This window comes from Neovison vison, chromosome 6 (genome assembly GCF_020171115.1).
Source record: "Neovison vison isolate M4711 chromosome 6, ASM_NN_V1, whole genome shotgun sequence".
Classification (NCBI taxonomy): Eukaryota; Metazoa; Chordata; class Mammalia; order Carnivora; family Mustelidae; genus Neogale; species Neogale vison.
The window spans coordinates 199,414,461-199,437,281 of record NC_058096.1 but is presented as its reverse complement, the minus strand read 5'-3'; the positions used below and the strand labels follow the sequence as shown (position 1 = coordinate 199,437,281).

The 22,821-nt window shown below is 37.9% G+C and overlaps 1 protein-coding gene across 10 annotated transcripts in view; it reads left to right on the top strand.

The window, feature by feature from the left end:
• The window catches only part of CCDC66 (coiled-coil domain containing 66), a 54,865-nt gene that overhangs the window by 27,671 nt on the left and 4,373 nt on the right, over positions 1–22,821 (top strand). For all 10 annotated transcript variants that reach the window (XM_044253346.1, XM_044253341.1, XM_044253340.1 and 7 more), the window contains 2 exons: positions 2,005–2,149; positions 3,265–3,351. In XM_044253346.1, the coding sequence (XP_044109281.1) occupies positions 2,005–2,149; positions 3,265–3,351 (232 nt within the window). The remainder of the gene's footprint in view (positions 1–2,004; positions 2,150–3,264; positions 3,352–22,821) is intronic.

Below are 22,821 nucleotides of genomic sequence, written 5' to 3'. Positions count from 1 at the left end.
AATCTAAGATTGTGATACCTTCAGCTTTGTTCTGCTTCCTCAGAATTGCTTTGGCTATTTGGGGTCCTTTTTGGTTCCATACAGATTTTAAGATTATTTGTTCTAGCTCTGTGGAAAATTCTGTTGGTATTTTGATAGGGGTTACATTCAATCTGTAGATTGCTTTAATAGAGTGGATGTTTAAAGTGTTAATTCTTCCAAACTGTGAACATGGTAGTATTTATATTATAAATAACATTAGAGAGTAAAAATGGGTGTATTTTTAAAAGAAAAATAATCAGAAGTTGAACATTTGCATCTGTTTTGAAATTTTGAAGGTGTATGCAGAAACACTGAAGTGTTGCATTATAAAGGTTATGAACGTAAAGGAGAATCTAGAGAAGGTTTAATTATTTCAAGTGATCAGTTCACAAATGCCATATTGCTTGGGTTTTTTTCTCTGCTAAGGCCAGTACAGCACAACAAAAAAAAATTACCCATGTGCTTCATTTTGAAATGTTTTCTAAGCAATAATAATTATTACTATTTTTTAAGATTTTATTTATTTATTTGACAGATCACAAGTAGGCAGAGAGGCAGGCAGAGAGAGGGGTAGCAGGCTTCCTGCTGAGCAGAGAGCCCAGTGCGGGGCTGTATCCCAGGACCCTGAGATCATGACCTGAGCCGAAGGCAGAGGCATAACTCTCTGAGCCACCCATACACGCCTAAGTAGTAATTATTAATAAACATCCTAGATGTGTTAAGAGAAATGATATTGGCCTTTCTGTCTGTGTCCATTAGTGAACAGGAGCATATATTTGCAGTGATTGGCTGGCATTGATGATACATTTCATTGCTGTGTTAGAGTTTTCCTGTGTGCTTAAATAAGATTTTTTTTTAAATCTTAAAAATTTATTTATTTATTTATTTTAAAGATTTCATTTATTTATTTGAAAGACAGATCACAAGTAGGCAGAGAGGCAGGCAGAGAGAGAGGGGAAGCAGGCTCCCTGCTGAGCAGAGAGCCCAGTGCGGGGCTCTATCCCAGGACCCTGGGATCATGACCTGAGCCCAAGGCAAAGGCTTTAACCCACTGAGCCACTCAGGCGCCCAATTTTTTTAAATTTTTTTATGATCTTATTTATCCATTTGTCAGAGAGAGCGCACAAGGGAGAGAACAAGCTGGGGGAGGGGCAGAGGGAGAAGCAGCTCCCCACCGAGCAGGGAGCTGGATGTAGGACTTGATCCCAGGACAGTGGAATCATGACCTAAGCTGAAGGCAGCCGCTTAACCAACTGAGCCAACCAGGTGTCTCTAAATAAGATCATTTTTTAAAAAAAGAGTAGATACCTGGTTAGCTACAAGAACATCTCTGTTAAGTGGTACATGTGGCCTAGGGATGATTGTGTGAAGTGTCATGTTTGAGCTGACCTGACGTGAGCAAATCCTACAGTGACGTGATTGCCAAGGATTTGTGAGGTTTATAGTAGAGCATAGAGCATTTCCACTCGCCTCGGAGATGCAGCCCAGAGCCTGCATTTTTTTGATTTTTCCCTTTTCAGCCTTAACACACTGATGAAGTGGATGATCTGGGTTCTGTTTTCATTATGTTGAATAGGTTAAGCCAAATGCTCCTATGAAAAAACTATATATGTGAATAAAGTCAGAGGGTCATTTGTTTGAATTGCAAGAAATGGCCGTAAATCCTGTTTTACCTCTTAATAATCTGTTTTTAATCTTAATGGAATTTTGATGGAATTAATCACTGGTTTTAGAAGCTTTGAAAACTTTATTATAATAAATTTCAGTGGGTAAAAGAATTCTTACATTTGTGGTCTAATACAGCTGTAGAATATGATAACTAAAATATAAGTTCCAAAAGGGAGAACGCTTGGCCCTGTTGACTTTCTCCCAGTATCTTGAATAGTGCCTGGCACATAGTAGGAGCTAATCTGCTCAGAATAGTCAAGTCTGCAGGTGTCTGATAATTGCATTTAATAATTCTGTGCTCTTCAATATTAACAGGAAATCATGACTCTCAAAACAAATGAGCTATTTCAGACAATGCAGAGAGCACAGGAGCTAGCACAGAGGCTGAAACAAGAACAGAGAATCCGAGAATTGGCACAAAAGGGACACGACACTTCTGGATTGATTAAAAGTCTTGGTGGTAAGCAGTTCACTACAATTTTACTTAAAATATCTTTTGAAGAGGATTTTAAATAACTGCCTATTTTTGGTACCTTTAACACACCTAGTGAATAAATATTGTTTTAGGAATTTCAGATCTTGACCTGATGTAACTTTATAAAAATGCTTCTTTTGTTTGGGAAATTGGTTTAAGAGAAGAACTAAATAATAACTAAGCAGGGTCGGGCACTTTCCAATAATCTTTGATACAGGAAGGATGTTAGGGGTTGAAGACAACAACCAAGAATTCTCCAGAAGTTTTTGGTGCAAAAAGGTGGTTTTATTAAAGCATGGGGACAGGACCCGTGGGCAGAAAGAGTTGTGCCAGGGTCGTGAGGAGTGGCCCATCATATACTTTCAAGTTGTGAGGGATTAGGGGTAGTGTAAATATGTAAGGAATTTGGAAGAACAGTTTCCAGGACCTTAAGGGGGCTAGCTGTTATTGGGAAAATGTCATTTATTACTGTCTAATAAAAGCTTAGTCATGAGACCCTTCAGATGTTTATCAGTGGGTCATATGATTGGGGGATGATTGCCAACATGTATTGGGGAGAGGGGTAGAGATAAAGGCAGTTTCCAGAGGAAATTTTTTTATGTTACAGTAGACGTACAAGATCGTGGGGGTTGGGCTAAGATTACTTTCTGGCCTTAGCAAAGTGTGAACATCCAGGCAGTTGAGTTCCTAGAGGAATGTCACTGACGACCTATTTCAAGGACTTGTCAGTGGGCTGTAAGTAGTAAGGAAATTTAATAATTTTTCTTCTGCCTTTGTTTCCTACTTTTTACATAAATTTTCTTATGTTTTGTTTATAGTAGGTAAAATGTATTTTTTTTTTACCCAGTGCTTTTAGAGAAATCTCTGAAAGGATCCTCATATTCAATAAGGGATAAAAATGCAGGTCACTTTTTGTAAGAAAATTTAGGATAGCCTTTTTATATTTTTATTGTAGTGTTCACATTGATTATACTGAAAATCTTGTGCGTATTTAGTTGCTGCTACACATACTTTCTCTTAATCTTCCTGAACTGTCATTATGTTGGATAATATATTTCTCTTGCTATTTGATAAAGTGACTAACAACATTTCAAATTTAGGACATGGCTTGGATGATGTCAGTGGTAAAAAGAATACATGTATCAATTCTACAACCTCTCCCAAAAAGGATACTGCTGTGCAAACAGGTATTTGTTTAACAGTTGTGATTTGGTTTAAAATTTACTTAAAATTAACGTCACAGTCAGAATTAAGCTCAGTTTAGAATTGAGCTCTGTTTGTCTACGGCCATACCACCCTGAACGCGCCCGATCTTGTCTGATCTCGGAAGCTAAGCAGAGTCGGGCCTGGTTAGTACTTGGATGGGAGAATTGAGCTCTGTTTAAAAATGAAAGGAATTCATCAGTTTTCAGCAAGGATTAGAAAATAAAGGGATCTCTTGATTTTTAATTTCTCTGTAACAGCTTCATTGAGGTTTAATTCACATAGCATACAGTTAACCCCCCCTAAAGGATACAGTGCAGTGTTTTGGTTTTGTTCTTCTTCAAGTTTTAAATTAAATTCTAGTTAACATATATGGTGAAATTGTTTCAGATGTAGAATTTAGTGACTCATCACTTACATATAATACCCAGTGCACATCACAAGTGCCCTCCTAAATACCCATCACCCAGTTAGCCCATTTCCCCACTCACCTCCCTCTATAATCACTCAGTTCTCTTTTTTCCCCTCATTTATGTGAGAGAGGGAGAGTGAGAGAGAGCCAGCAGAAGCAGAAGGGAGAAGCAGAGGGAAAGGGAGAAGCAGACTCCCTGCTGAGCAGGGAGCCCAACGACCTGAGCTAAAGGCAGATGCTTAACCGACTGAGCCACCCAGGTGCCCCAGTATCTTCTAGTTCTGTCCATGTCATTGCAAATGGCAAGCTTTCATTCTTTTTGATGGCCAAGTTATATACCATCTTCTTCATCCATGGATATTTGGGCTCTTTCTATATTTTGGCTGTTGTTGATAATGCTGCTCTAAACATCATGGTGCATGTGCCCCTTTGAATCAGTTATTTTTGTGTCCTTTAGGTAAATGCCTAGTAGTATAATTACTGGGTCATAGGGTAGTTATATTTTAACTTTTTGAGGGAGCCCTCCCCCCATACAGTTTTCCAGAGTGGCTGCATCAATTTGCATTCTCATCAACAATGTAGGAGGATTCCCTTTTCTCCATATATTCACCAACATTTGTTGTTTTCTGTGCAATTAAATTTTAGCCAGTTTGATAGGTGTGAGGTGGTATCTCATTACAGTTTTGATTTGTATTTCCCTGATGAGTGAAGTTGAGCATCTTTTCATGTGCCTATTAGGCAACTATATGTCTTTGGGAAAATGTCTGTGTCTTCTGCACCCCCCCCCTTTTTTCTTTTCTTTTTAGGATTTTTAAATTTATTTCACAGAGAGAGCACAAGCAGGGGGAGTGGCAGGGAGAGGGACAGGGAGAAGCAGGCTCCCCACTGAGCAGGGAGTCCAGTGCAGGGCTCCATCCCAGGACTCTTGAAATGTGACTTGAGCCGAAGGCAGCTGCTTAAGTGACTGAGCTACTGGAGGCGCCCCTTCTTGCCCATTTCTTAACTGGATTATTCATTTTTCAGGTGTTGAGTTTGATAAGTTATTTATAGATTTTGGATACTAACCCTTTTTCAGACACGTCATTTGCAAATATCTTCTCCCTGTAGGTTCTGTAGGTTTTCTTTTAGTTTTGTTGATTTTTTTTCTTCACTGTAGAAGCTTTTTATCTTGATGAAGTAAGTCCCAGTAGTTCACTTTTTTTTTTTTTTAATTTATTTATTTGATAGACAGAGAGAGATCACAAGCAGGCAGAGAAGCAGGCAGAGAGAGAGGGGGAAGCAGGCTCCCTGCTGAGCAGAGAGCCCGACGTGGGGCTCGATCCCAGGACCCTGAGATCATGACCTGAGCCGAAGGCAGAGGCCTAAACCACTGAGCCACCCAGGCGCCCCCCAGTAGTTCACTTTTGATTTGCTTTTGTTTCCCTTGCCTCTAGAGACATGTTTAATAAGTTGTTATGGCTGAGGTCAAAGAGGTTGCTGCCTGTGTTCTCAAGGATTTTGATGGATTCCTGTCTCACATTTAGGTCTTTCATCCATTTTGAATTTATTTTTGTGAATGGTGTATGAAAGTGGCTCAGTTTCATTCTTCTGCTTGTTGCTGTCCAGTTTTCCCAGCACCGTTTGTTGAAGAGACTGTGTTTTTTCCATTGGATATTCTTTTCCTGTTTTGTCGAAGATTAGTCAACCATGGAGTTGAGGGTCCATTTCTGGGTTCTCTGTTCTGTTTCATTGATCTATATGTCTGTTTTTGTGCCAGTACCATACTGTCTTGATGATTACAGCTTTGCAGTAGAGCTTGGAGTCCAGAATTGTGATGCCACCAGCTTTGGTTTTCTTTTTCAACATTCCTTTGGCTATTTGGGGTCTTTTCTGGTTCCATATAAATTTTAGGATTATTTGTTCCAGCTCTGAAAAAAATTGATGGTATTTTAATAGAGACTGCATTGAATGTGTAGATTGCTCTAGGTAGCATAGACATTTTAACAATATTTGTTCTTGAAGGTCTACAAGCAGGGAATGTCTTTCCATATCTTTGTCTTTCTCAGTTTCTTTTATGAGTGTTTTGTAGTTTTGTGAGTACAAGTCCTTTGCCTCTTTGATTAGGTTAATTCTTAGGTATCTTACAGTTTTTGGTGCATTTGTATATGGGATTGACTCCCTAATTTTTTTCTTCTGCCTCATTGTTAGCATATAGAAATGCAGCTCATTTCTCTGCCTTGATTTTATATCCTGCCACTTTGCTGAATTCCTATATGAGTTTTAGTGATTTTGAGGTGGAATCTTTTGTGTTTTCTACATAGAGTATTATGTCATCTGCAAAGAGTTAGAGTTTGACTTTTTTTGCCAATTGAGATGCCTTTTATTTCTTCTTGTTGCATGATTGCTGAGGCTAGGACTTCTAGTACTATGTTGAAAAACAGTGGTGACAGTGGACATCCCTGCCATGTTCCTGACCTTAGGAGGAAAGCTCTTGTTTTTCTTTCTCCATTGAGAATGATATTTGCTGTGAGCTTTTTGTATACGTCTTGTATGATATTGAGGTATGTTCCCTCTGTGAAGAGTTTGTCAGATGCTTTTTCTGTACTTTGTCAGATGCTTTTTCTGCATCAATTGAGAGGATCATATGGTTCTTGTCCTTTCTCTTAGTCATGTGGTATATTTTGTTGATTGATTTGCGAATATTGAACCTTCCCTGCAGCCAAGGAATAAGTCCCACTTGATTGTGGTGAATAATTTTTTTAATAATTGAAATTATTAAAATGTACCCTCAATTATTGAAATGGACCCTCAACTCCATGTTTGACTAATCTTTGACAAAGCAGGAAAGAATATCCAATGGAAAAAACAGTCTTCTTGAAAATAAATAAATTGGAAAACAAAAAAAACAAAAAAAACAGTCTTCTTCAACAAATGGTGCTGAGAAAGCTGGACAGCCACATGCAGAAGAATGTTTTAATGTACTTTTGTTTTAATGCAGAAGAATGTATAAATGTCCTTTTTTTTTTTTTTTAAAGATTCTGTTTATTATTTATTTGAAAGAGATCACAAGTAGGCAGAGAGGCAGGCAGGGAAAGAGGGGGAAGCAGGCTCCCCGCTGAGCAGAGAGCCTGACGCGGGACTCGATCCCAGGACCCTGAGATCATGACCTGAGCCAAAGACAGAGGCTTAACCCACTGAGCCACCCAGGTGCCCCCCTCTTCATTCTTTAGTAGGATGTTCTTTAATCTTGTTGAGAATTTTCAGACCCATGTTCATCAATTATATATTAGGTATAATTCTCCTTTTTGCTGGGGTCTTTGTCTGGTTTTGGAATCAAGGTAATGCTGGCCTCATAGAATGAATTTAGAAGTTTTCTTCCATTTATTTCTCTTTTTTTGGAACTGTTTGAGAAGAATGTGTATTAACTTCTTTTTTTTAAAGTCTAGTAGAATTCCCCTGGGAAGCCATCTGGCCCTGGACTATTGTATTTGAGAGATTTTTGATTACAGATTCAGTTTCTTTGCTGGTTATGGGTCTGTTTAAATTTTTTTCTTCCTGTTTCAGTTTTGGCAGTTTGTAGATTTCTAAGAATTTATCCATTTCTTCCAGATGCTTGTTTTGTTGGCATATGATTTTTCCTAATAATCTCTAATAATTATATTTCTGTGGTGTTGGTTGTGATCTCTCTTCTTTCATTGGTTATTTTATTTTGGTCTTTTTCTGTTTTGATTAAGTCTGGCTAGGGGTTTATCAGTTTTATTCTTTCAGAGAAAAATATTTTAGTTTCATTGATCTGTCCTACTAGTTTTTTTATTTCTGCTCTAATCTTTTTATTTCCTTCCTTCTGCTGACTTTAGGCTTTATTTGCTGATCCTTTTCTAGCTTCCTTTACGTGTAAGGTTAGGTTGTATATTTGAGATTTTTTTTGCTTCAAAGTAGGCTTGTATTGCAGTATACTTTCTTTTCAGAACCATCTTTGCTGCATCCCCGAGGTTTTGGACTATCGTGTTTTCATTTGCTTCCGTGGATTTTTAAAAATTTCTTCTTTAGGGTGTCTGGGTGGCTCAGTGGGTTGGGCCGCTGCCTTCGGCTCGGGCCATGATCCCAAGGTCCTGGGATGGAGTCCCGCATTGGGCTCTCTGATCAGTGGGGAACCTGCTTCTCCCCCGCTCTCTCTGCCTGCCTCTCTGCCTACTTATGATCTCTGTCTTTCAAATAAATAAAATATGAAAAAAAAAATTTCTTCTTTAATTTCCTGGTTAACCTCTTCATTATTTTTTTTTAATATTTGATTTATTTATTTGACAGAGATCACAGGTAGGTAGAGAGGGGAAACAGGTTCCCTGTTGAGTAGAGAGCCCGATGCGGGGCCTGATTCCAGGACCCTGAGATCATGACCTGAGCCAAAGACAGAGGCTTAACCCACTGAGCCACCCAGATGCCCCCCTCTTCATTCTTTAGTAGGATGTTCGTTAATCTCCATGTATTTGTGATCTTTCCAAATTTTTTCTTGTGGTTGATTCAGTATTCAAAGCACTGTGGTCTGAAAACATGCATGGTATGATCTCATTCTTTTTGTATTTGTCGAAGGCCTGATTTGTGATCCAGCATGTGATCTATTTTGGAGAATATTCCATGTGCACTTAGAAAGAATGTGTATTCTGCTGCTGCTTTAGGATGAAATGTTCTGAATATGTCTGTTAAGTCCCTCTGGTCCAGTTGTGTCATTCAGAGCCATTGTTTTCTTTTGATTTTAGGCTTAGATGATCTGTCTTGTTTCTGTTAAGTGGTGTATTAAGGTCTCCTATTGTTACTAATGAGTTTCTTTATGTTTGTTATCAATTGACTTGTGTATTAGGTGCTTGCCAAGTTGGGGGCATAAATATTTGCAATTGTTAGATCTTCTTGTTGGATAGACCCCTTGTTTATGAGATAGTGCTCTTTGTCTCATATATTTTTTCATTTAAAATCAAGTTTAAATCAAGATATGTTTAAATCAAGATATTAAACATGCCTACTCTGGCTCTCTGTTGACTTCTGTTAGTATGATAAATTGGTTTTCATCACCTCACTTTCAATCTGCAGGTGTCTTTAGGTCTAAAAATGAGTCTCTTGTAAGCAGTATATAGGTAGATCTTTTTTTTAAAAAATCCATTCTGATACCTTACACATCTTTTGATTGGGGCATTTAGTCCATTTACATTCAGGAATTCTTATATTCAGGAATTATTATAGATAAGAAGGTAGTGTCATTGTATTGCCTGTAAAGTCACTGTTTCTGGAGATTTTTCTTTGTTATCTTTCTAGACTTTGTTGCTTTTGGTCTTTCTTTTCCGACTTTAAAGGGTCCTCTTTAATATTTTTTGCAGGGTGGTAGTTTAGTCATTGTAAACTCCTAGTTTTGTTTGTCTGGGAATCTCTTTATCTCCTTCTATTCCAAATCCTTATGGATAAAATATTCTTTACTGTGTATTTTTCCCATTCAGCACCTTGAATATATCATGCACTCTCTTCTGGCCTGCTGTGTTTCTTTGGTACGATTTACTACTAACCTGATTTGTCTTCCCTTGTAGAATAGGGATTTCTTTTCCCTTGCTGCTTTCAGGATTCTTTCCTTATCTCTGTATTTTGCAGATTTTGCTGCAATATGCTTGGGGTTGGTTAGCTTTTGTTGAGTTTGATGGGAGTTCTCTGTGCCTCCCAGGTTTGGATAGCTGTTTCCTTCCCCAGATTATAGAAGTTTTCATCTATAATGTGTTCATATAAACCTTCTGATGCAGTATTTTTTTTTTTAAGAGTACAATTAGAGTTGTGCAACCATCCCCACAATGAATTTAAGAACATTTTTATCACCCCAGAAAGAACCCCTGTGTTCATTCTTTTCTCCCTTTTCTCCAGTTAAATATAACCAGCAATCTACTTTCTGTTACTCTAGATTTGCCTATTCTAGACATTTCATACAATTGGAATCATACCATATGTGGTATTTTGTGCCTGGATTCTTTCATTTAGTGTAATGTTTTAAGGTTCATCATGTTGTAGCATGTAGCAATACATCATCATCCTTCATCACTGAATAATATCCCATTTTGTGCATATACCACATTTTGTTTATTCCTTCATCAGTTGGTGGATGTTTGGGTTACTTCTACTTTTTGGCTATTAAAGATATGCTATGAACACTTAAGCAGAACTTACCTAGACGTATATTTTCAGATCTCTTGGGAGAGAAGAATAGCATTGCTGAGTTATATATAACTGTATGTTTAGCATTTGATGAATTGTAAAACTTTTCCAAATTGTATGATTTTACATTTCCATCAGCAGTATATGTAATTTTTCTGCATGTTAATCTACACATATTATTCTTGTGGTTATGAAGTGGTATGTCATTGTGGTTTTGATTTACATTTTCCTGGTGACCAATGATGAACATTTTTTATGTGTTCATTTTACTCATTTTTTAAAAGATTTTATTTATTTGAGAGAGAGAGAAATAGAGAGCAGGCAAGTGCACAAGGAAGGGTAAGGGAATGCAGGAGAGGGAGAAGCAGGCTCCCCATTGAGCAGGGAGCCAGATGCAGGGCTCAGGCCCAGAACCCTGGAATCATGACCTGACCCAAAGGCAGACAATTAACTGACTGAGCCACCCAGGCCTTCTCATGGGTTCATTTTAAATTTTTAAAAATGTGATAAGGTAATATCTATATTTGGGCCTTATTATTATAGGTCTCCATGCTTACTGTGAATCCTTTCAATCCTTTACATATCTTTCTGGGAATTTTTTTTTTTAATGGCTTCCAGAAAATCCCTTTAACTTTTCACTTTTTAAAATCCAGGGATAATTGACATACAACATTAGTTTCAGGTGTAGAGCATAATGATTCTATATTTGTGTATGTTGCAGAATGGTCACAGTAAGTCCAGTTAATATCACCATCAGTTAGAAAATTTTTTCTTGTGATGAGAAGATTTATTCTCTTAAATACGGAATTATTATTACCTAGAGTCACTGTGGTGTAGGTTATATCCCCAAGACTTATAACTGGAATTTTTAGTTTTTGACTCTTCACCCATTTTGTCCTTCTTTCCCCTCCCACTGCTGTCTTTGGCAGCAATATATCTGTGAGCTTCTGTGGTTTGTGTGTGTATATATATATTTTTTAAGATTCCCCTTGTAAGTAAAAGAAAAAAAAATTCCCCATATAAGTTAGATCTTATGGTATTCATCTTTCTCTGTCTTTTTTTACTTAGTATAATGCCCTCAGTGTCCATCCATGTGGTCACAGATGGCAAGATTTCATTTCTTTTTATGGCTGAATAATATTCCTTTGTGTATGTAAACACTACATTTTCTTTATATTTATCTGACACTTAGGTTGCTTCCATGCCTCCACTATTAGAAATAGTGCTCCAGTGAACACAGGAGTGCATACATCTTTTTGAGTTAGTGGTTTTGTTTCTTTCGGATAAATATCCTGAGGTGGAATTGCTGGATCATGTGGTAGTTCTTCTTTTAACTTTTTGAGGAATCTTTATATTTTCTGTAGTGGAGATGAACCAATTTAGAAGTCCTACACAATGCGTGAGTGTTCCTTTTTCTCTACCTCCTTGCCGACTCTTGTCATTTCTTCTCTTTTTGATACTCAACATTCTGAATGGTGCGAAGCCATATCTCACAGTGGTTTTGATTTTTCATTTCCCTGATAATTAGTGATGTTGAGCATCTTTTTATGTAGCTGTTAGCCATCTGTAGGTCTTTCTTTGATAATTGTTCAAATCTTCTGCCCATTTTAAAAATCAGATTGTATCTTCGCTTTTCTTATTGCATTGTATAATTTCTTTTTTTTAAATTAATGTATAATATATTACCTGTTTCATGGGTACAGGTCTGTGAATCATCAGTCTTACACAGTTCACAGCACTCACCATAGCACATACCCTCCCTAATGTCCATAACTCAGACACCATATCCTTCCCCCTGCCCCACCCCAGCAACCCTTAGCTTGTTTCCTGAGATGAAGAGTCCCTTTATGGTTTGGCTCCCTCCCTGTTCCCATCTTGTTTCATTCTTCCCTCCCTTCCCCCCAATGAACCCCCACCCTGCCTCTCAAATTCCTCATATAAGAGAGATCATATGATAATTGTCTTTCTCTGACTGACTTAACTTCGCTTAACATAACGGCCTCTAGTTCCACCCATGTTGTTGCAAATGGTAAGATTGCGGGGTATTTTTTGATGGCTGCATAGAATTCGTGTGTGTGTGTACATGTGTGTGTTTATGTATCCACACCACATCTTCTTCATCCATTCATCTGTTGATGGACATCCAGGCTCTTTCCATAGTTTTGCTTTTGTGGACATTGCAATCTGCTATAAACATTTGGGTGCACGTGCCCCTTCAGATCACTACATTTGTATCTTTAGGGTAAATACCCAGTACTGCAAATGCTGGGTTGTAGGGTAGCTCTATTTTCAACTCTTTGAGGAACCTCCATACTTTTTCCAGAGTGGTGGCCCCAACTTGCATTCCCACCAACAGCATGGGAGGGTTCCCCTTTCTCCCCATCATCGCCAACACCTGTCGTTTCCTGACTGGTTAATTTTAGCCATACTGACTGATGTGAAGTGGTATCTCACTGTGGTTTTGATTTGTATCTCCCTGATCCAAAGTGATATAGAGCACTTTTTCCTGTGTCCGTTGGCCATTTGGATGTCGTCTTTGCCGAAACGTCTGTTCATGTCTTCTGCCCATTTCTTGATTGTATTGTTTGTTCTTTGGGTGTTGAGTTTGGTAAGTTCTTTATACGCTTTGGATACTAACCCTTTTTGAGACATGTCATTTGCAAATATCTTCTCCCATTCTGTTGGTTGTCTTTTAGTTTTGTTAACTGTTTCCTTTGTTGTGCAAATGATTTTGATCTTGATGAAGTCCCAGTAGTTCATTTTTGCCCTTGCTTCCCTTGCCTCTGGCGGTGTTTCTAGGAAGAAGTTGCTGTGGCTGAGGTGGAAGAGGTGGCTCCCTGTGTTCTCCTCAAGGATTTTTGAAGGATTCCTGTCTCACATTGAGGTCTTTCATCCATTTTGAGTCTGTTTTTTGTGTGTGGTGTAAGGAAATGGCCCAGTTTCATTCTTCTGCATGTGGCTGTCCAATTCTCCCAGCACCATTTGTTGAAGAGACTCATTTTTCCATTGGACATTCTTTCCCGCTTTGTCAGTGATCAGTTGACCATCAGTTGCGGGTCCATTTCTGGGTTCTCTGTTCTGTTCCATTGATCTATGTGTCTGTTTTTGTGCCAGGACCATACTATCTTGATGATCACAGCTTTGTAATAGAGCTTGAATTCTGGAATTGTGATGCCACCAACTTTGGTTTTCTTTTTCAAGATTCCTCTGGCTATTCGGAATCTTTTCTGGTTCTATACAAATTTTAGGGTTATTTGTCCCATTTCTTTGAAAAAGTTGGTGGTATTTTGATAGGGATTGCATTAAATGTGTGATTGTTCTAGGTAGCATAGACATTGTCACTATGTTTGTTCTTCCAGTCCATGAGCATGGAACGTTTTTCCATTTCTTTGTGTCTTCTTCAGTCTTTCATGAGTGCTCTATATAGGTTTTTGAGTACAGATTCTTTGCCTCTTTGGTTAGGTTTATTCGTAGGTATCTTATGGTTTTGGGTGCAATTGTAGATGGGATCGACTTCTTAATTTCTCTTTCTTCTGTCTTGTTGTTGGTATATAGAAAGACAACTGATTTCTCTGCATTTATTTTATGTCCTGATATTCTACTGAATTCCTGTATGAGTTCTAGCAGTTTCTGGTATTTTATTTTTGATGCAATTGCTAGTGAGATTTTTTTCTTTATTTCTCTAACAGTATTAGTGTATAGAAACACAACAGATTCATGTGTGTTGAGTTTTTTATCCTGCACCTTTCTGGAATTTGTTTTTTCTGACAGATTTTGGTGGAGTCTTTTGGGTTATCCACACTTCTTTTTTGCCAATTCGGGTACCTTTTATTTCTTTCTGGTGTGTGATTGCCAAAGCTAGGACTTCTAGTACTGTGCTGAATAGCATTGGTGATAGTGGACAGCCCTGCCATGTTCCTGACTTTAGGGAAAAAGCTCTCAGTTTTTCCACATTGAGAATGATATTCGCTGTGAGATTCTGATGATACTGAGGTATGTGCCCTGTATCCCTACACTGTGAAGAGTTTTGATCAAAAAAGGATGTTGTACTTTGTCAAATGCTTTTTCAGTATATGTTGAGAGTATCATATTGTTCTTGTTCTTTTGTATGGTTTATTTATATATTTTAGATATTAACCCCTTATCAGATACATTATTTGCAAATATTGTCTCCCATTTAGTAGGTTGCCTTTTCATTTTGTTGGTTTCCTTTGCCCTTTGATGTAAAGAAATGTTTTTAGTTTGATACAGTCTTAGTTGTTTACTTTTACTTTTGTTGCCTTTGCTTTTGGACTCAGATTTTAAAAACGATTGCCAACATCAATGTCAAGGAGTTTATTACTGCCTATGTTTTCATTTCTAGGGTTTTATGTTTCAGGTCCTGTTTTGAAGATTTTATCTATTTTGGGTTCGTTTATGTGTATAGTGTAAGATAGTTGTCAAGTGTCATGTTTTGCATTTGACAGTCCAGTTTTCCCAGCACTATTTACTAAAAAGACTGTCCTTTCCCCATTGTGTATTCTGGGCTTCTTTGTTGTAATTAACCCTTCATATAAGTGTGGGTTTATTTCTGGGCACCTTGTTCTGTTCTTTTGATCTGTGTGTCTGTTTTTATGTGAGTACTGTACTGTTTTGATTACTATAGATTTGTAATGTAGTTTGAAATCAGGTACTGTGGTGCCTCCAGCTTTGTTCTTTCTCAGGGTTGCTTTCGTTGTAGGGTCTTCTGTGTTGCCATAGAAATTTTGGGATTGGGATTTCTATTTCTGTTGAAAGATGCCATTGGAATTTTGATAGGAATTGCAATGAGTCTGCAGATTATTTTGGACAATATAGACATTTTAGGAATAGTAATTCTTCCAGTCAGCATGGCATGTTTTTGCATTTATTTGTGTATTCTTCAGTTTCTTTTAGTAGTATCTTACAGTTTTCAGTGTACAGGTTTTTTACCTCCAAGGTTAAATTTATTCCTAGTATTATATTTTTGATGCAATTGCAAGTGGGATTTTTCCTTAATTTCCTTAACAGTATTAGTGTATAGAAACAGAAGAGATTCGTGTATATTGATTTTTATATCCTGCACCTTTATGGAAATTGTTTTTTCTGACAGATTTTGGTGGAGTTTTTAGAGTTTTCTGTAAATAAATGATGCCATCTGTTAATAGTGACAGTTAGGTTACTTCTTCCTTTCCAGCTTGGATGCCTTTTCCTTTTCTTGCCTAATTGCTATGGCTAGGATTTCCAGTGCTATGTTGAGTAAAAGTGTGGAGAATAGACATCCTTGTCTCGTTCTTGATCTTAGATAAAAGCTTTCACCTTTTCACTGCTGAGTATGATGTTAGCTACTTGCTTGGCATACATATATAGTCTTATTTTGAGGTATAGTCTCTTTATACCTTGTATATGAGAATTTTTATCATAAATGGATTTGAACTTTGCCAAATGCTTTTTCTGCCTCTGTTGAGATGATCATATGATCTGTAGCTTTCATTTTGTTACTCTGTTGTGTCTCAATTTATTAGCAGATGGTGCAACATCCTTGCATCTCTGTAATAAATCCTACTTGATCATAGTATATGATCCTTTTAATGTATTGTTGAATTCTGTTTGCTAATATTCTGTTGAGGAAATTTTTTTAAAAAATACTTTTATTTATTTATTTGACACAGAGAGAGGGATAATGAGAGAGAGAACACAAGCAGGGAGAGCAGCAGGCAGACAGAGGAAGGAGAAGCAGGCTCCCTGCCGAGCAAGGAGCCCGATGTGGGGCTTGATCCCAGGACTCTGGGATCATGACCTGAGCCGAAGGCAGCCACTTAACCAACTGAGCCACCCAGGCGTCCCTGTTGAGGAATTCTTGCATCTATATTTATCATGGGTATTGGCCCATAACTTTCTTTTCTTGTAGCAGTCTTCTCTGATTTTGGTATCAGGGTGATGCTAGCCTCATAAAATAAGTTTGGAAGTGTTCCTTGTTCTTGTGTTTTGGGGAAGAATTTGAATTCTTCCCAAAGAATCCTTTGGGAAGGATTTGTATTAATTCTTTGAATGTAGGGTAGAATTCATCATTGAATCCATCTGGGCCTGGTCTTCCATTTGTAGGGAGGTTTTTTTAATTATTAATTCTCCTTACTAGTAATAAGTGTGTTTCGATTTTTCTTTGTGGCTGTATGTTTCTAGGAATTTATCCATTTGTTCTAGGTTGTCGAGTTGTTCATTTGCAGTTGTTCATAGTAATTTATGATCCTTTGCATCTCTTTGGTATCTTTATCATGTCTCTTATCCTGATTTTGAGTCGTCTCTTATTTTTCTTGAAGATTCTAGCTAAAGTTGGTGAGTTTTATCTTTTCAAAAAAACAGCTCTTAGTTTCATTGATATTGTGTGTTGTCATTGTATATTTGTATTTCATTTATTTACATTCTGATCTTCATTATTTCCTTCTTTGTTCTGAGTTTGGTTGGTTGTTTTTGTATTTCCCTGGATTTAAAGTTCTGTTTAGTTGAGACTTTTCTTGTTTCTTGATGTAGGCATTTATCACTCAAATTTCCCTTCCCTCTTAGAACTGTTTTTGCTGCATCGTGTAAGTTTTGATGTGTTGTATTTCTAGTTTAAATTGCCTCAAGACATTTATTTCTTTACTTTTAAAAAAGATTTTATTTATTTATTTCACAGACAGAGATCACAAGTAGGCAGAGAGGCAGGCAGAGAGAGAGGGGGAAGCAGGCTCCCCACCGAGCAGAGAGCCTGATGCAGGGTTCGATCCCAGGACCCTGGGATCATGACCTGAGCTGAAGGCAGAGGCTTTAACCCAATGAGCCACCCAGGTGCCCCAAGACATTTATTTCTTTTGACTTTTTGTTTGACCTGTTGATTAAGTGGTATGTTATTTAATCTCCACACAATTGTGAGTTTTCCAGTTTTCCTCAGGTAATTATTAATTTCTAGTTTTGTATCATTGTTGAAAAAAATGCATGATATAATTTGAATTTTCATGAATATTACTAAAACGGACTTTGAGGCATACCATGATCTATCTTGGAAAATGTTCCTTGTGTACTTGAGAAGAGTGTGTATTCTGTTGCTTTTAAAATTTTCTGAATCTGCCCATAAGGTTTATCTGGTCTAATGTTTAAGGTCTTATGTTTTTTTACTTTCTCTCTTGATGTTCTATGCATTGATATAGATGGGTTGTTAAAGTCTCCTACTATTATTATACTCCTTTCAGTTTCTCTCTTTAGCTGTGTGAATATTTCCCTTATATATTTAGGTTCTCCTGTGTTGAGTGCATAAATATTTACAGATGTTATATTCTCTTGTTGGATTGACCCCTTTATCATTATGTATTGCCCTTCTTGGTCTCATAATTATTGCAGTCTTTGTTTTAAAGTCTATTTTGTCTGATAGAAGTGTAGCTACCTTCACTTCCTTTTCCATTGGCATAGAACATCTTTTCCCATCTGTTTGTTTTCATTCTGTGTGTATTTCCTTCTGAAATGAGTCTCTTATAGGCAGCCCAATTTTCTTTCCCATTCAGCCACTCCGTCTTTTGATTTGGAAAATTTAGTACGTTTAAACTTAAAGAAATTATTGATACGTGTGTGCTTATTGCCATTTTGTTCATTTTTTTCTAGTTCCTTTCTTCTCTTTGTTTTGATGACTTTAATAGTATTGTTAGATTTTTTTTTTGATCTTTTGTGAATCTCTCTTTTGTGTGTCTACTATAGGTTTTTACTTTGTGGTTACACGTAGTCTTACATATAGCTTAATTTATAAGTCTTTTTAAAGTTCGTAACAATTTTGAGAGCACTCTAAAGCTCTGTCTCACATCTTTTTATCTTTTGTATCTTTATCTTTCATATCCCATAACTAATTATTCCAGTTATGGTTATTTTTACTACTTTTCTGTTTTAACTTTCAGACTAGCTGTCAAAGTGATTAACCCACTACTTTTATTTTGTATTAATGTTTACTAAGGAGATTTTTATTTTCCTAAGTTTTCTTGTTGATTAGCGCCCGTTGTTTTCAACTTGAAGAAATCTCACATTCCTTTTACAGCCAGTTTAGTGGTGGGGTGGCCTGGGTGACTCAGTCATTAAGGCCAGTTTAGTGGTGATTAACTCTTTTATTTTTTGCTTGTTTGGAAAACTTTACTTTCCTTTAATTCTGAATAACTCTGCCACATAAAATTGGCTAGAAGTTTTTTTTTTTTTTCAGCACTTTGAATATATTGAGCCACTGTCTTCTGACCTACAAAGTATCTGCTAAAAAAATCTCATGAGGGTTCCTTGTATGTAACAAGTTGATTTTCGACCATTCGTAAGATATAGTCCTTGTCTTTAAGTTTCAACATTTTAATTATAAGAATCTCAGTGATGGTTTCTTTGTGTTTCTTATTTGAATTCTCTGTGCTTCCTGAATCTGGATATTGGGTTCTTTTCTGGGTTAGGGATGTTTTCAGCCATTGTTTCTTCAAATAAGTTTTTTGCTGCTTTTCTCCTCTGAAGCTCCAAATAATTTGAATATTTTTTGGCTTGGTGTTGTCCCATAAGTTCCTTGAGCTGTCTTCACTTCTATTTTTTTTGATGCTCTGATTGGATGAATTCCACTATCCTGTCTTTGAGTTCACCGATCCTTTCCTCTGTATCATCTAGTCTCCTCTTGAACCCTTCTAGTGTTATTTTTCAGTTAATACATTCCTCAGGTCTGTGACTTGTATTTGGTACCCTGAATACTTATATTTTCTTTTTGAAGTTTTCACTGTGTTTATCCATTCTTTCAAGGTCTGTGAGCATTTTTGTCTCCATTACTTCGAACTCTGTTAGGTAAATTTTTTCATTAAGGTTTTTATCCTGAGGTTTTATCTTATTCTCCTGTTTAGAACATATTCCTCTGGTTTCTTCATTCTGTCTTGGTTTGTGTGCATCAGTTATAACAACAGCCTGTCTCAGGATTGGAGGATGGCCTCATGTATGCACTGAACCTTATTGTTCAACCCTACTCACGCTCTTGGTTGTCTCTCAAGCTTTTGTGATAGTCCCTGCAGCCAGTTTTATTTACAAAAGCTCCTAGTTGTTAAGTGTGCCAAGACTGGTCAGTGTCCTAGAGAGGAGAATATCTGAGTCAGCACTTAGATTCAGGCTGATGGAAGCCAGACATTCAGGCAGCAGCTTTTAACACATATAAATATATATAAATATCCACTAGGACCACAAGCAGAAGCCCCCCAGCCTTCAGGGCCTGGTTATTCAGGGTATGACATAAAATACAGGGCAACAGTGTGTATAAAAGTTCCCTTCCAGGGGATATTGGCGCTCTGGAGTAGGACAGGAAAAGCATGAAGGTGACACCTGCTGGTTGGGGTGAGGTGGGGTGGGGTGGGGGCTAGAACTCTAAAGATAGCAACTGTTAGAGGTTCATAATAGGCCTATATATTTTTTTTACTTTATTTTTAAATTTTTCTTTAAAGGTTTTATTTTTATTTAATAGAGAGCAGTCATGAATGGGGGACAGGGGGAGGTGGAGGGAAAAGCAGACTCCCTGCTGAGCAGGAAGCCTAATGCCAGACTCAGTCCCAGGACTCTAGGGAGCCTAATGCCAGACTCAGTCCCAGGACTCCTGGACCATGACCTGCTTAACCAACTGAATCGCCCAGGCGCCCAGGCCTAGTGTTTTTTTATTTTTCTATTTTTTTTTTTTTAAAGATTTTATTTATTTATTTGACAGAGAGAAATCACAAGTAGACGGAGAGGCAGGCAGAGAGAGAGAGAGGGAAGCAGGCCCCCTGCTGAGCAGAGAGACCGATGCGGGACTTGATCCCAGGACCCTGAGATCATGACCTGAGCCAAAGGCAGCGGCTTAACCCACTGAGCCACCCAGGCGCCCCCAGGCCTAGTGTTTTAAATGAAGGTAGTGCCTGCCAGCCTTACTTCCCTGGAATAGTATACCAGTAAGTCCCTAGATACATGGTTAAGTTAGATGCCTGCCCCTTAGGCCAACACTTTATGTGAAAAGAAGTTTGTTTACTTATATTAGTAACTCTGGGTACTATTGACTGCATCTTTGCTGGGCTCTGGGGGGTTAGTCCACACAATAGGCATTTTCACCTTATGCTATAACTTTGTGGGTCTCATAGACATCAGCCCTATTGGCTTTCTAAGCTAGATGTTTTGTGAACTCCTCTCTCAAGATCAGATCTTAAAAGCTGGAGTGCCCAGTGTAGGGTTCAAACCCACTGCACCTCAAGAAGGTGGTCTGGGTTACTTACCTGAAAGCTGCTCACTTATGTAAAATTATTCTGCTTATGAGCTCTTGGTATTGTTTGATATTTTGTGCTTAAGGTTGGTGAATCAATTTCAGTCCTTTCCCTATGTCCAGATAAGTAACAGACTTACATGAATCCTACACATTTAAGGGAAAGTGAAAATAATTCCTTAAGACAGTGAAGTTATGTGTATTATCACTGAGTGGCTCTAAATAAGAGAATTTAATCAGTCAGGTTCAAAATAGAGTAATTCAGGATGCTTTATGTAGAAAGGGACCATTTCCAAAAAAACTGGGTGTGAGGGAATCAGAGGGAGTTCATGACTTCGGTGCTAGTAGCAACTGAGCTGATTACCAGAACCTAGAAGGCAAAAGTTGTGTTAGAGGTAACTTTGAGGGGAACAGTGACCTTTGGTAAAGGGACAGAGTCAGACTCAGGTCAATACAGGGAATGAGCCAGTGGAGTAAATATCCTGACTTCATTTGCTTTCCTCCTTTTAATCTGCCAGTGAACCCCTCTTGACTGACGTTGGAGGACCCAAGAACCCATTGGTAACGGTTCATACCAGTTTAGCTTGCCAGGGCAGTGAGTCATGGTAGAAAAAGGCATTAAATGGGTATAGAATGGCAAAGGAAGATATCCAGTATTAGAATGGTGCAGGCTAGGCAGCCTTACTAGGGATTGGTCCTACAGCATCTCCATCCTGGAATAACAAACCTGCTAAGTGTCCAGGATAAGAGAGCAATAAATGGACTATTAATTTTTAATGTGTAGCAAGACCTTTTTTCATTAGCTAATTGTGTATTTAAAATTTTAATCATGAAGGGCTGCCTGGGTGGCTCAGTGGGTTAGGCCTCTGCCACCAGCTCAGGTCGTGATCTCAGGGTCCTGGGATCAAGTCCCGCATTGGGCTCTCTGCTAGGCAGGGAACCTGCTTCCTCCTCCCTCTCTCTCTCTCTCTCCCTCTGCCTACTTGGGATGTCTGTCAAATAAATAAAATCTTTAAAAAAAAAAATTAATCATGAGTCAAAGATTTTGAAATTTTGTAAAATTGTTCAACTGGTTTCACAGCTGTTACAGCTGAATACATCTGTAAACATGTAAGAAGAAAATTTCAGGTCTTTTTTGCGTAAACTTTTCCAGTGTTTTATGTGATTTAGCCATGGTCTGCAGGCAGAATATAATGGTATATGAGTCACATGGATCTAAAAGTACAAAAAGAAACACATGACTTTTCATCAACATTTCCCTAAAAATTTGACTCCAAGAAGGGAGGTATAAGAGACATTTTCCCAGTACTTTAGACAGTGGAAGGACATTTTCCAGATCCTGTGTATTTATGTACTTTAATTTCAAGCCAAGTTATGAAAAAAAAACTTAGCATCTCCCTTTTTTGTCAGTTACCACTGATAAGACTTTTGCTGAGAAGGAAATACTCTTAGATATACAAGATGATATTCTGTACTATATGGCTTTTGTATATTCTAAGTGAAAGCCAGGACAGTCTTGTGAAAAGTTTCTTTTAAAAAATGGTCTGTATTATGTGATGTTAAGAACAAATCATCTGGGGGAGTCTGGATGGCTAAGTGTCTTAACTCAGTCTTACCGGAAGTCGTGATCTCAGGGTTGTGAGTTCAAGCCTGGCATTGGGCTCCACAAAAGACTGAACCTTCTTAAGTTGTGAAACATTTTATGGCATGGATGACCAAGGCACCTTGCTGAGTAAATAATGTGGGTCTGTGTTCAGCAGGAGTGCCGAGAAACACAAATACCCTATAGCTTCACTTGTGGGAGGAATCGAGAGTGGGATGGACAAATTCATAGAGATGGAAGGTGGAGAGGTGGGGAGGGAGGGTGGAATGTGGAGTTACTACTTAGTGGATGTAGGGTTTCTGTTTGGGGTAAATGAAAGCGTCTGAAAATTGTGGAGTACTGTGGGTTTGTTTGGTACGGTGAACGGTATACTTAAAAATGGTTTAATATAAGATTTAGAACCCTTGTGCGCTATTGGTAACGCAAAATACAGTAGTCACTATAGGAAAGCATTTCCTCAAAAAATTAAAAAATAGGGACGCCTGGGTGGCTCAGGGGGTTAAAGCCCTCTGCCTTAGGCTCTGGTTGTAATCCCAGGGTCCTGGGATCGAGCCCTGCATTGGGCTCTCTGCTCAGCAGGGAGCCTGCTTGTCCTCTCCATCTCCCTCTCTGCCTACTTGTGATCTTGTCTGTCAAATAAATAAACAAAAAAATCTTTAAAAAAAAAAATCAAAAATATAATTAGCATATGGTCCATCAATTCCCGTTCTGGATATATACTCAAAAGAGCTGGAAAGTGAGAAGAGACATTTGGACACCAGTGTGCATAGCAACATTAGTCACAGTAACTAAAAGGCAGAAGCAATCCAAATGTTGTCCCTTGAAAGATGAATGGATAAACAAAGGTGATATACACCTATGATGGTATATTACTCAGCCTTAAAAAGGGAGGAATTATGACATATGCTGTACAAATACAGGGTGAACTTCAAGGACATTATGCTAATACGAAATAATGCCTATCATTAAAAGACAAATACTGTATGATTCTACTTGTATGAGGTACTTAATACAGTCAAATC